The sequence below is a fragment of the Gopherus evgoodei genome, chromosome 9, assembly GCF_007399415.2.
Source record: "Gopherus evgoodei ecotype Sinaloan lineage chromosome 9, rGopEvg1_v1.p, whole genome shotgun sequence".
NCBI classification, from domain to species: domain Eukaryota; kingdom Metazoa; phylum Chordata; order Testudines; family Testudinidae; genus Gopherus; species Gopherus evgoodei.
The window spans coordinates 5,595,135-5,608,410 of NC_044330.1; the positions used below are offsets into that span (position 1 = coordinate 5,595,135).

The 13,276-nt window shown below is 51.1% G+C and overlaps 1 protein-coding gene and 1 pseudogene across 1 annotated transcript; both read right to left on the minus strand.

Annotated features, from left to right (window-relative positions):
* Nucleotides 1-2,301: 2,301 nt before the first annotated feature.
* Nucleotides 2,302-5,492, minus strand: LOC115657505 (annotated as a pseudogene).
* Nucleotides 5,493-9,021: 3,529 nt separating this feature from the next.
* LOC115657832 (receptor-transporting protein 3-like) lies at nt 9,022-12,749 on the minus strand. The gene is given in 3 exon segments (XM_030576111.1): nt 9,022-9,535; nt 9,538-9,842; nt 12,535-12,749. Coding segments are annotated over 3 exon segments (696 nt in total). The 5' UTR covers nt 12,681-12,749; the 3' UTR covers nt 9,022-9,290.
* Nucleotides 12,750-13,276: the final 527 nt, after the last annotated feature.

Consider the following 13,276-nt stretch of genomic DNA (forward strand, 5'->3'; position numbering starts at 1 on the left):
AGTTCCACAATCTGGTTCTCCAGTTTCTGCCTGGGGTATACGATAAGGACTGTATTTCCAAGATGGGTGAATGCCTCCAAACGATGTGTGTGAATAGTCACTCAAATAAAAAGCTGGACTGGCTTTGTTTTCCCCATTGGCATTCAGATTCAGCAGAGCCGCGGCCATGTGAACACTGAAACAGGCAGAGAAGAAAACGGGACAACTTCATCCCAGGGCCTAGGTTTTTTCCATGTCATTGTGTCAGCATGCAAATGTCATGACATCTGGAGAAAAGATGGGCTCCTTCATTGCCCATGGCTGCTACACTAGCATGACGTGGGACAGACCCATGGAAGCATGACCAGTCAACCAGTCCCTGGTCAAGAACTCCTCCATGAAAGTCTTTCTCCAGCACTCAGCCCTGCAGGACTGGGCCATTCTGTCACTTAGTCCTCCAGTTCTGAACTGCTGCTACTACTTTGTTCTGTGGTTGTTCTTCAGCATCTCCTTTTGCAATTCCTCCTCCTCCTCCCTCAATGGAATTACCTCCACTTACAACAGCTCTGCATCCCAACACCCACGTGTTGTATAGACCCCAGAGCACTAACTGGGCTGGTATCTCTTACTCCATCAAATCAAGATACTCCTTGCTAAAATTGGAAGGCATCGTGATCCCACCAACAGCCATCATGGTAGCTATTTCAAGAACTTACTCCTGGTCAAATTTAATCAGGCAGTTAACGCATTAAGAATACAGCCCTATGGACAGATATTGGGAATGACGTTTTCATGTGCTGGTGGGACACGATGGGACAGATACATGCTATACACAATGGGGACCCTTCACTTGTTCTCCAGTGGGTAGCTTAGCAGTTAATAGACCTCAGCGTGCTGTTAGGCCAATAGCTTTAGTTCCAGACTTTAGCTATTACGGTGTAGATGTGACATGGATTTATGGAGTCCCCACACCCCAGATCAGCAGCAGTGCTGTGAAGGCAAACCCTGCCACCGAACCATGATTGGCTAAAGGACAGGCACGCAGGAGAAGCATCTCCCCACACACCCAGCCTTGGCTGGCTAGAGACCTGCTAAGACATCCTTCCCCTACATCCCGCTGCCAGCTCTCCTCTGATTGGAGGGTGAGTGTGACAGTCGTCTGCCGCAGTGGGTTTGCCATTCCAGGCTGCAGGAGAGGGAGTGTGCTGGCTGGACAAAGCCAGCCCAACCAGAGCCTGATCTGGGATGGACGGCAGGGCAAGCCCAGGGTGCAGCCTGAGCATGTCGCCTCGTCACCCTGCACTGCACCCTAGCCCGGGACTGAGGCACTGATGCTGGAGGGGTCGTGAAGACTTTGAGTGTTAGATGGACGCAGAGCTTCCTCTTAGGCATCTGGGATTTCTGTGACACTCCCACTGTTCACAATGACCCGTGGTGCTGCCCCTGCTAATAAAGGTACTAGGATAGATCTGTGCACCAGGGCAAATGCTGGGTGAACTCCTGCCTCCCCAAAGGATGTAGGGTTCATACAACACCCCAGCAGGGAGGGAAGCTCCCCTGGTTCCCCTGATATTTCAATTTAAATGTGATGCTTTATTGAACTGATACAATAAGGACAAAATACCAAAGCCAAGTCTTGGTCTAGTAACGTGAAAAATACAGGGAGCAGGAAAAGGAACTGCTTTATCCAGTACAGGTCTTTATACGGTATTGCAGAGGCACTAAAATTCAGCAGGGGCCGTGTAGTGGGGTGATTACCCCGCTCCTGCCCTGAAGGGCTTAAAACAGCCCTGGGGGAAGGTTGTGGCTGGGAGCTGCTTTAGCTGGGCTGATTGGGAAGTGGCTGCAGCTGGGCCACCCCCCAGTCCGGCCACAGCTGGTCTCTGTAAAAGGCTGTGAGCGAGAGGCCCAGAAGAACTCTCTCTCTGCATTCAGAGAGAAGGGCCTGGCTGCAGGATGCTAGAGACAGGGTACCTGAGTGGAGCAGGGCTGGGGTCAGGCTGGGGAGCTCCTGCCTGGAAAGCCCCAGGCTGCGGCCTAGCATAAGGCCAAGGGGTACTGGGGGTTGCAGAGGGCAGCCCAGGGGTAGGCCAAGGCAGCAGGTCCAAACCTTCCTTGCCAGTAATGAGTGGCTGATACTGCAGTATGCCCCAGGGCGTGGGGCTAGACGATGACTGGCAGTAGCCATATACTGAGGCGAGGTGGGAATAGTGGGTGGGTGTTCCCCAGGGAGGGGAGACCTTAAGACTGAGGGGTTACTGCCAGGGGGCAGCACCACAGCTAAAAGGGCACTGGGTCCAGAGAAGGCCACAGGGGCCAGAGGACAGGTGGATCACCGGTCTGCAGAGGGTGCTCCGGAGCTGGAACGAGTTAATTCCCAGAAGTCACCAGCAGGAAGCACCACAGTGGTGAGTCCACACGTCTACAGGGACACAGACAGAGTTGGCTTTTCCTTGTTACATATAAACCAAGCCAAGAAACTCCTTCATCTTCAGATCGCTGCTCTGCCCAGGATTCTGTTTTGAGACAGAAGAGCACAGTGCAAAGCAGGATGTGACCAATGACTGACGAGAATGTATACCTGGGTGTTTCCTGCCATGCAAACACCCAGGTATACAATGCCCAAGAGGGCTGTAATTAAGGACCTGAACTCGCTGTCCGGTGAACATGGTCCCTGCTTCTGGCCTGCCCCAGCGCCAAGCTCCTCCACTGGGGACTCTACTCAAATCAGCTCCACTCCCATGGAAGGCGACAAGTTATCCAGGGATAGATTAACTCCTCGGGCCAAATCCTCAGCTAGTGAAATCAGCATAGCTTCACTGCAGCCAGTGGAGCTACGTGGCTCTGGCTCCTGGCATTTATCCCTCCCGCCACCCCAGAAGGGATGCGAGAGTGGCCCTCTAGTTGTGCAGATGATCCAGGATGCATCTTGCATACAAGAGCAGCTACTCTCAAGTCCAGCCTCTTCTGGGGCGGCGAAGCCCCCTCTGGGGTCCTACCCTTACACTCTCAGGGGGGGTACAAGGCATAGAGATGGAGTATGAGGATTTGACAGGGGCAGAGGACCCAATCTAATGCCCACTGGAGTCAGGGGAGTCTTTCCATTCATTCCACTGGGCGCTGGATTAGACCCAAGGGGGGGCACAGGTGCCGACAAGAAGGGGCACAATGTGCCCTCTTGCTTTTGAGAAGGTCTGTTTTTTACAGCCCCTGTTTATCACCCTGGTGCATTACGAATAGGCATGGTCAGTCTCTCTAAAGCATTTCATGGTAACATTAAGCATATGGTGATTTCCTAGCAAATGGCTCAGGCCAGATTTTTTGTTCTCCATGAAAAAGAGAAGGTGCATTAGCAACCCATGTGGATAATATTAAGGAACCATTCTGAGCACTGAATTTCCTACTTCCCACTAAGAAGTACAGCAAAGATGAGCAAAACAACCACAAAACGCAAGAGCTTCCAGTCGCTCTCTGTGTCTGCTCCCCGCCAAGCCAGCTGGCCAAGCTGAGAAGCTGCAGCCAGAGAAGCAGGAATAACGAATCTGTAGGCAGACAGATAACAGATCCCCAGAGCACATGCCTCACAACAGGTCTTGTCATGTGGCCCTTCCACATCTTCTTCGACTATGGAGTCAGCTAAATCACGGTTTGTGATGGACTCTCAGTAGCATTTCTCACGGATTTTCAGCACCAAGTTGTCCAAGATCCTCCCAATGTTCTCCTGGCTGAACATGGGCGTCTCAAACTTCGCTCCATGGCACTTCCCACACTTCTGCCCACAGACCCTCATCTTTACCTGCCCCTGGCGCTGACTCCGATCCAGGTGCATGTGGAAGAAAATAAGCACTTGAGTCAATGGCCAGCGACAAGTGCAGCATGAGCACTGAAACCTACGGGGGTGAAGGAAGGTACATTTAACCCGGTGCCCACGCCAGCCCCCAAACTCAATGCTGAGAGAGACTCATCCACTGACATTGGGCTTGATCCTGCAAGGTGCTGAGCACCTCCAAACCCTGTTGCTGTCCACCCAAGCTCCTCCCAGCAGCACTCAGTGCTCTGCAGGATCCAGTGCCCATATGGCATAGTCCTAATAGCATTAAGTCACATTCACCTGCCACCCTGAAGGATCATGCAGCAAAGTGTTGTCTTGTCTTATACGTAGACGGTAAACTCTTTGGGGCAAGGACTGTCTTCGTTCTGTGTTTGTACAGCACCTAGCACAATGAGGTCCTGAGTGGGTCTCCTAGGTGCTCTGGTAATACAAATATGTAGTGATAATAATATATTATTAGAGGGATAATCTCTGTGAATAATTCTTGGCCAACTGACCCTTAGTGAGTATTTGACATTTGAAATGTGATCAGTGTTGACTTGCCATGTATATCACATGAGCCGTCTCTGTTCCCGGATTGGATGAGCATAGCTCTTAGTTGACGGTATCTGGAGTGAAGACGTGTGGTCAGTTATGAAATTGAAAGATGCATATATCCTGCAATAGTAAATTCACTGCTTCCGCCAGCTTTCTGCTTGTTTGCTAAACTACTGATGGAAATTCAAGGGAATTTGTTTAAATGTGCTGTCTTGCTCTAACGATGACATCATTTCCACTTCTGGGAGCGGGGAGTCACACTTTCCTGCTCTACAAACTTTTACAGTGGTGGAAAATGCTAATTAACAGGAGGCAAATATTTAGTGCCATCACGGTGACTCATCAGCACTAATGCCTAGATCCCTTTTACACGTGTGTGCAGCGAACACAAGGACTAGCCCAATCGATCATTCAGTCGCAGCTATTCCCAAATCTCTCACCTGCCCTCCCTGCTTCCTTCCCCACTAACACTAGTACCATGGCTCTGTGCCCCAGGAGAAAATCACCTTGGAGCATGGGCAGCTGGTATCATAGGCCAGGGGAGGCTAAGCCTCCCCTTACCCAGGCTGTGGCTTCCCCCACGCTCCACCCCAAGCCCCATCCTTGCTCCCCCTCTGCCCCAAAGCCGGTGAGGGCTCAGCTTGGGCTGGTGGCCAGGGCTCAAGACTGTATGGCCAGGGCTTCTCTGGCCACGGGGGGGAGGAGGGGGCTCAGGGCTCTGGCAGGCAAGGGAGGTGGAAGGGAGGGGAGGCTAGCCTCCCCAAAGGCAGGGTTCACGCTCCGTCCATGCCTTCGCGCATCATTCACTGCCCGGTTTGTCTGCTCTCCCTCACCTGGCAAATGCTTTTCTTTGCTGGTAGAGGTGCTATGGGCGTTCTGGGTTTTGAGGACTGAGGTCATCCTCCATGGTGAGAGACCAGGTGTCATTTGGCTTCTCCCATTCCATCTTCTGGTGAAACCTCCACTGCCAGGTTTTCATGTTCTCACCTTCCCCTTACAGCCTCTCTTGAGCAGCAGCATTTATTGTCTGAACCAGGAATGTGACTTATTTAAGGGGCGAGAGGGGCTCCTGGGTCTGCAACCATCCCCTCCCTCCCTGAGGAACAGTCTCGGGCAGGTGGGCTCCTTTGCCTCCTTGCTACGGACTCAGGCCCCTGGGTGTGGAACCAAGCTCAGGGCTCGTGAGAAACGAAACTGAAAGTGGAGCTAACATGCTGCTTCTGTGCAGGACTGCCCTGCCCACAGGCATCAACTCCAGGGTATTCACCCTGGGACACATTCAGCCCGGGGACCACACATTCCTGCTGGAACTCCGCAGCGTCCTCGTGCCCTCATGCACACACAGCCAGGGCCGGTGCAAGGATGTTTCACACCCTAAGCGAAACTTCTACCTTGCTCCCTCCCCCATACCCGAGCCCCCGCCCTGAGGCACCCCCCCCTGAAGCAGCTCCCCCCCCTCCTCCCTGAGGTGCCCCCCCTGCAGCAGCTCCCCACCGCCCACCCTCAAGCACCCCCCCGCCCCCAGCTTACCCCTGCTCCATCTCCTCCCCGAGCATGCCATCGCTGCTTCACTTCTCCCATCTCCCAGGCTTGCGGCACCAATCAACTTAGGCTCCGCAAGCCTGGGAGACGGGAGAAGTGAAGCAGCCACGGCGTACTCGGGAAGGAGGCAGGGCAGGGGTGAGCTGGGGCAGGGAGTTCCCCTGCGTGCCGTCCCCCCTACTTGCTGCAGGCGGCCCTCCCCGCGCTCCCCTGCCCCAGCTCCCTCCACCTAAATGCCGGTGGCGACCAGGGCAGCCGAAGATCTGGCCGCCACGGTCGCTGCCGAAGAAAATGCTGCCCCCCAAATCCTAGCGCCCTAGGCGACCGCCTAGGTCACCTAAATGGTTGCACCGGCCCTGCACACACCACCCCACGTGGACAGGGCTCCGCGTTGGCAGCAGACCCCCGCTGTATCCCAGTGAACTTTGCAGCACTGGCTCCCTCCTTTAGGCATCCACCTCCCTTTCCATAGGGTGATGCTGCCACCAGGGGTCGCTGCTTCAGGGAGAAAGGGGAGGGGCTTGCAGCCAGGGCAAACAGACTCTGGATCAACGTTTTTACCCTCTCTGCCATTCAGCCATCCTCGGGAAACAGGCCTTAGCCCTCTCTTCGCCCTGCAAAAGGCTGCAAATCCCTCCTGGGAAGAGCCGTGTAAAAACCCACACACAAGAAGCCATTTGCAGGGCACAAGATGTTCTGTTGGTCCTACAAACCCCAGGAACAATATATTCTTGAGTGCTGTCTAGCAGCACCTTCTCTAACAGTGACTTCCAGATCTACACACACCGCGTAGTCTGGGGTAGCGCCCCCTCTCCACTCGGTTACCTTCTTATTGCCAATCTGCTTACAGGTGTTGATGGACAGGTCTGTGTTCTTCTGGATCCCGCCACCCACTCAGCAGGGTGCATCTTCTTTATTGTTCCCTATGAGGATACCCCCTCGCTCCTTCCTGGCAGGGTCACCAGGGCAGCTTGGGAGGAAAATTTTAACCACAGGGTAACCCTCACTTACTTGCCAGATCATTAGAGACCCCCAAGAAATAACATAAACACATCCAATCTCTTCAGCACAGTAATTATTTTAAACAGGAGACAAATATAACATAACGGGTAAAACACTATTCTTAGAGTCACTGGTGCCCACACTGATAATACCTATGACTTTCCTCAGTCAAGTGACCTGATGTAGCATATGTAAGATCAGTGTCCCATTGGTACACATACTTTGTAGGGACCCTTGATGACCTATGACCACGAGATCCTCTCTGCAGTGGTTTAGCAGGGACTGGGTTCAGTACAGCCCAAAGGACTCACAAATGGGAGAAGGTGATAAATCGCTCCACAGGTTTAATATGCAGCAGGTTATAAAATCCCCAAACTCTCACTCCCAGGCTTGAGGACACAGTTCAGGGAGTAGGGGGTCCCCAAAACAATTTCCCTGAATGACTGACTAAAAGATGGTGCCCTCACAAACTCCATGAATGATCCCCAGCTTCAGAGCTGGACTCTTTGGTCACTGCAGAGGGGCTGATCTCTGCAGGCAGGAGTCAGGCTGTTTCGATCCCAGGATTTCCCCTCACCACAAAGGAGTGCAGGGCTCAAGGTGCAAGTTACACAACTACAGTAACATCCAAACTGTAGCCTCCTAGCTCAGCGTCCAGACACACTCACAGCAGGCAGCAGCCCTGGACTAACAGCCAGAGCAGAGCTGACCGTGTGGGGACTGGGCTCACCTAGGCAACTGGAGGGCGAACTCAGTCTGGCTGGGGAAGTTTCCCAGAAAAACTCTATAAACTGGGAATTATCAGTGGAGATGGAAAAGCCCAGCTGAGGATCTTGCTTTCAGGTCCCTAGAGGCCAGTTCTCAGGGGGAACCCTGCCTGCAGGCCTGGGACTCACCAGCTCTCCACACAGCCAGTGCTGCCCGGTTGCACTTGTAACACCACCCTTTAAAGAAAAGGACACAGAGGAGAACTTGCCAGGGGTTTGCGGCAGACTTTCCAAGCATTTTGTCACAGGCAGGCAACAGCTAGGGTGACCAGATGTCCCAATTTTATAGGGACAGTCCTGATTTTTGGGTCTTTTTCTTATATAGGCTCCTATTACCTCCCACTCCCTGTAGCGATTTTTCACACTTGCTGTCTGGTCGCCCTAGCGACAGCTGGCCCGTGGGACGGAGAGGTTTCCAGGATGTTTCATGGGAACACATCAAACCTTCGTTGAATGTACAGAGCTCAAGGCCTGGCCAACCAGCCTGACAGACAAAGGGCCTGAGGTTGTGAAACAGCCTCCCAAGTGCGAGTGGGAAACGTCCTGTCTACAGGCCCTAAAATTACAGGCATCATGGAGGGTATCTAGCCTCCTCCCGACTCAATTGCAGCTACATAGATATTTAAACAGGAGGCTGTCTGTTCTCAGGCAGCTTAGAAAATCATGCCCAAGATCGCTGTCTGGGGCAGGGGTTCCACCCACTCAAGAATCAGTGAAGCCCTAAACACTCCTTTGAACTCCCTAGGGTCAGGTGAGCAAATTCAAAGGTCTTTTGCCTGACGTACATCTTTCTGTTCTATTGCTCGGCTTATCCAGGGCTGGATCCTGGGAAAGATTATATATGCCACGATTAAATGGCAGTTCTACTCTGAAAACTGACCACGCAAAAGGGGCATTTAGGGGTCCGTAGCTACCACCCGTCAGTGGCTCCTAGATGAAATCTGCTCAGCTGGCCAATAGAAAGACATTTTTTCTAGCTCTCAGCCCAGTGCACGCATTAAACTCTACATATACAGGTGCATTTTCTATTATTACTAGGCTTGAGAGAATTTGATTACTTCTATAATTCTAACAGAAAATATCCATGGTTATTTTTAAGGATTTTTTAAATTTTTTATCTCTGTAAATTTTCACCGCTGCAAAAAAAAAAAACAGGTTAGGCTTTTTTCCCCCAAATGTTTATTGATTTAAATGTTCATAGTTGTGGGAAATTAGGAGGCAGTCAGGCAATTGGGAGTGGGGGGGGGGGTCAGACAATAATTATTTCATGACGGACAATGTTGCGATTCAAAAAATTAAAGCTTTATAACCGTTAAAGAGCAAACTGTCAGAATATACCAAGGAAATATGTTGAAATCCAGGGCTAAGGAGGCCCAAAGCAGTATTTTTCTTACTTGACCTATCGGTAAATTTCAATCACTGATGTTGGTTTATAGTGTGCGGTGAACACTGACATTTACTGACATTTACAGATAAAAATTTAATCTTTCCAAGCCCAGTTATTACTCAGATTATTACAAAAACAACAAGGAGTCCGGTGGCACCTTAAAGACTGACAGATTGTGGATACAGACTACTCAGGTTATTACAGTTCAGTTACATTCGGGACAAGTACGAGTGTCAAATTTCCACTACTTGGTTTTGAAATAAAGCAGAACAAAAATGAGCACAGCCAAAAATATGACCAAACAACAACTGTAGCAACAGCAGCGCCACCAGTCACAGCTGCTCCCCCAGTCACAGCCGCTCCCCGTCTCTTCTTCTCTCCATTCCTCCTGGGCAGGAAAGATGCGCGGCAACAGAGAAGCAGGCCTAAAGAAGGTGCTGCCTGGTGCTTGGGCTTCATATTTCATGCAACAGATGCCCAGCCGGCATCACAGTGGGAGCTGTCATGTGGCCCCATTGTCTGAGCTTCCACGATGATCTTGGAAAGGTCGTGGGGATTGATGGCCTCTCTGTAGCATTTCCCGCGAATCTTCAGCATCAGGTTCTCCAGGACTCTCTCAACGTTCTCCTGACTGAATTCAGGCTGTTCCAGTTTCGGCACGAGGCATTTCTTGCACTCTTGTCTGAAGATTTTCATCTTCACCTGGCCCTGTCTCTGCTTCCGGTCCAGGTGCACGTGGAAGAGAATGTTCACCTGCGCCTAGGGCCAGGTGTGCCAGCACTGTGAGCTCTGAAACCTAACAGGAGAAAGCAGGAGACAAGTAAAACTTAACCCAGATTCAAAGCCCTCAACTGGCTGCAGCTGCTAGCTAATCTGAGAACTTAGTCTCCGTCCCGCAGGATGGGTTCCTGAGCGCTGTACACGGGCGGTGGAGATCGAGAGATGTAGGTAGTTATTACTCTATGAAGCGCCATCTACTAGCACTGAAGATTGTATAGGACTGTTTATTAGTTACTAGGTTCAATACAGTTGTCGTTGTTTTGCCTTGCAAATGGTTTCCGGCACGAGTCCACTCTAAACAGGATGGCTTCTGCTCCTCTGTACGATGGCTATTGAGAGCTGGTTTTGGCTACAGATGTTTGACATTCAAATAGTTATGGACTCTAGTGACCGCCGGACCATCTCTCATGCTTCCCCGATGCCTAGAATTCCTTCCTGATCTGCAGCAGCAGCTATCGGATACTGACCCAACACACGGCTTTCTGTAACATTGACCCAGGTGCGGTGACAAGGGCCAGGAATCAAAGACCAGTCAGTTCCCAGGCCCCCCACATGCCATGTCCTCACTGCGTCGAACACCACAGCTCCCCTCAGCCACCTTCACACCCCTCCTCCAAACCTACTGCTTCAAGAAGGCTTCCGAGCTGTACCCCCTCAGAGGTTTCAAAATAATAATGGTCATGGTCATAAAAATCCCCTTTGGCCCCATCTGTTGAGAGTTAAAGCTTTCTAGGGGCAGAGATTCGTTGCTCTATGGCTGAGAATGCCTAGCCCAAGGGAGAGCAAGCCGACAGAGGCCTTTGGGTCCTATCACCATCCAAATAATTGTACATCGTATGTGATAGCTTCCCAAGTGACCAAACGCTCATACTGTCCTCTCCCTCCTCTCTCCCTTTCCTGGCTCCTCCATCCCCTTCTTAACTGAGATTGTAAACTCTTTGGGGCAGGGAATCTCACTTTCACTGTACTGGACAGCCCCACAGTGCTCCATAAGTAACATATAACAATCATCCAATGTTCAGGAGAACGAGGTATAGATTTAGCTGCTATTGCATCCATATTTGCTCCCAGAATCCCTTCTGCAAGCCACTCCTAGGCTGCTGCCTGTCCACCGCAACCAGCCCCTGGCTCCAGCTGATCTTTCCATTGTTATATAGATCCGGGCTGACTCTTGGAGTCTTCCTCTCCGTTCGAGCCAGGACTGGCCCTGCTGCCTGGAAATGCAGGCGAAGAACAAAGGGGCGACCCTAGAGAAGTAAAGGGCCAGCAGCAAAACCGAGCCAGTTTGGGCATGGTGGCTCCAGAGACATCTCCAAGGAGAGCGAGCTCAGCATAATTCAGCAGCAATAAAGCTGCAGGCCTGGAGCCCTGGGGTGGGGAAATAAACACCAGGGATGAAAATCAGCAGAATGAGTGGGCGGCGGCACTGGGTCAGATTTCGAGATGACACTGACAATGTCTAGAAGAACTGAGGTGGGTGTAATTCACTGCTTCCCCCAGCCCCGTCCATGTGCATGACCCAGCCTTCCACGGCCACCCCTGCATTGCCTGGTCCCTCACTCACCCACCCCCAATCTACCCCTCGGCCTTATCTCCCTCCTTCCGGGTCAGCCTCTTGGTCTCTCCCCACTCCCTCTTCCTCCCCCTCCTCTTCTGTCACCATCTCCCTCCCTGCTGGTACTTTCCAGCCACTTCTCCCTCCCAGCCCATGGCTTTCTGTGGTCTGTGACAGCTCTAAAATGCTCCAGAGCAATCAATATTATCATAAAAATCCAGCGCCCAGACACTACAATGATGGTCACACTGGAAATATGCAGGTAACTAAACATTGTTAGAACTGGTCAAATTATTCCTTAAGATTAGTTGCAATGATTGAGCCCTATTTTCTGGTCAAGGAATCAGACATCAACTAAGTCTACATTTCTTCATGGGCTTGCTATTTGTAAGGATTCACCAAATACTTTGGGCTAGTGGCCTTCCCCTTCTTCAATTGTTGCCAAGCTGGGATCTCTAACTGGTCACCTGAGTCACATGGTATTGCTTCTGCGCCCTGATTGGATGACGAGCATTCTGAAGCAGAGGCTAACGAACGATGGAGTTCAGGTGTGAATTTTCAGGCAATGAATCAATCGCTGCTGCTCCATTTCGTGGAACTCCTGGGTTTCGCACACATTTTGACAAGTGCCCACTAGTTGTGCAGATATTTACGAATATAGAATAATATGATCTCACTCGTCACAGGAAACGGAACTTGGAGTCTGTATTCACAAGAATATTAGTGAATAGAGCTTGCCTGGAAGTTCAAAAATGTCAACAAAAATGGTGCAAAAAATGCACAAAAGTTGTCCGTAAATATCTCTTTGTTAGAGCTGATAAGTGATTCCTCCCTTCCCCACTCCCCATGAAAAATTTTGAGGGGGATGTCGAAAAACCAAAACATTTTCCATTTGGGGTTTAAGGGGGGAAACCCCAAAGTTTTTTTTAAAAACCAACTGTTTTTCATGAAAATTTCCATGCGATCCAAAAAGCCGTTTCCCTTTGACTAATCATTTAGGAGGAAGATTTGCCACCAGCCCGATGCTTTGTGCATTAGTTCTTCCTTTACTATTCAACCAGCCCTTAACAGTCTGTGGTAGTGCTATGCAAGGAAGATGCTGCTGCTCACAAAGCCCTTTGCTAACCCCGTTCTCCTGCTACCTACCCCTCACCTGGCAAATGCATGTTGTTGTAGGAATTGCTTCCATCCAGGGTCCAGGTCGTTGGACTGAAGGTTATAATCCGCCTTCAGAGTCCACCTGTCTCCTGGTTTCATCTGCCCAATCTTCTGAGAAAATATTTGCTGCCATATCTCCATGGTCCCAACTCATCTGCCTTTGGAGGTGGTTTCGTTTCTGGACTGTGACCGTGACCTGCTGGAGGGATCCAGACTGAAATTTGAGTCTCCTGGCTTGTGACTTCCATGGCTGTGGCTGGGGAAGAGACCTTTGCAGGTTGCTTTTCTTTCCCCAGCAACAGGTGCCACCCTCTGGCATCGAACCAAGTTTTGTGTTTGTAAAGCTGGACCTTTGCTTCCAGACAAAGTCTCTGCACTGAGTCACACCCAGAATGACTTTGCTGAGTCTGTGGGCACTCCAGGCGCTGCCAGCCAGGGTAGAATTTGGCCACAACACAATACAGAGCAACTCTCCCAAAGGAACCCCCCTGGTTTTGCACCTGTGGGCTGGGGGTGGGGGGGAATTAGTGGCCATGCACGCGGGTGGCTCTGTCTGTCAGTGTCTCTGTGCGTCTCCCACGCCAACCCAGCACTCCAGCCAGTCTGGGTGTGCTTAGGAAGTGTCCTCGGGAGTGTTGTCATTTGGGGGGTTCAAATGATCATGATTAAACTAGTATCAGGATGTGTCTAGCCCCCATCCCACCTCCCAAACATAGAGCAAAGACAGTTCTCTGCTC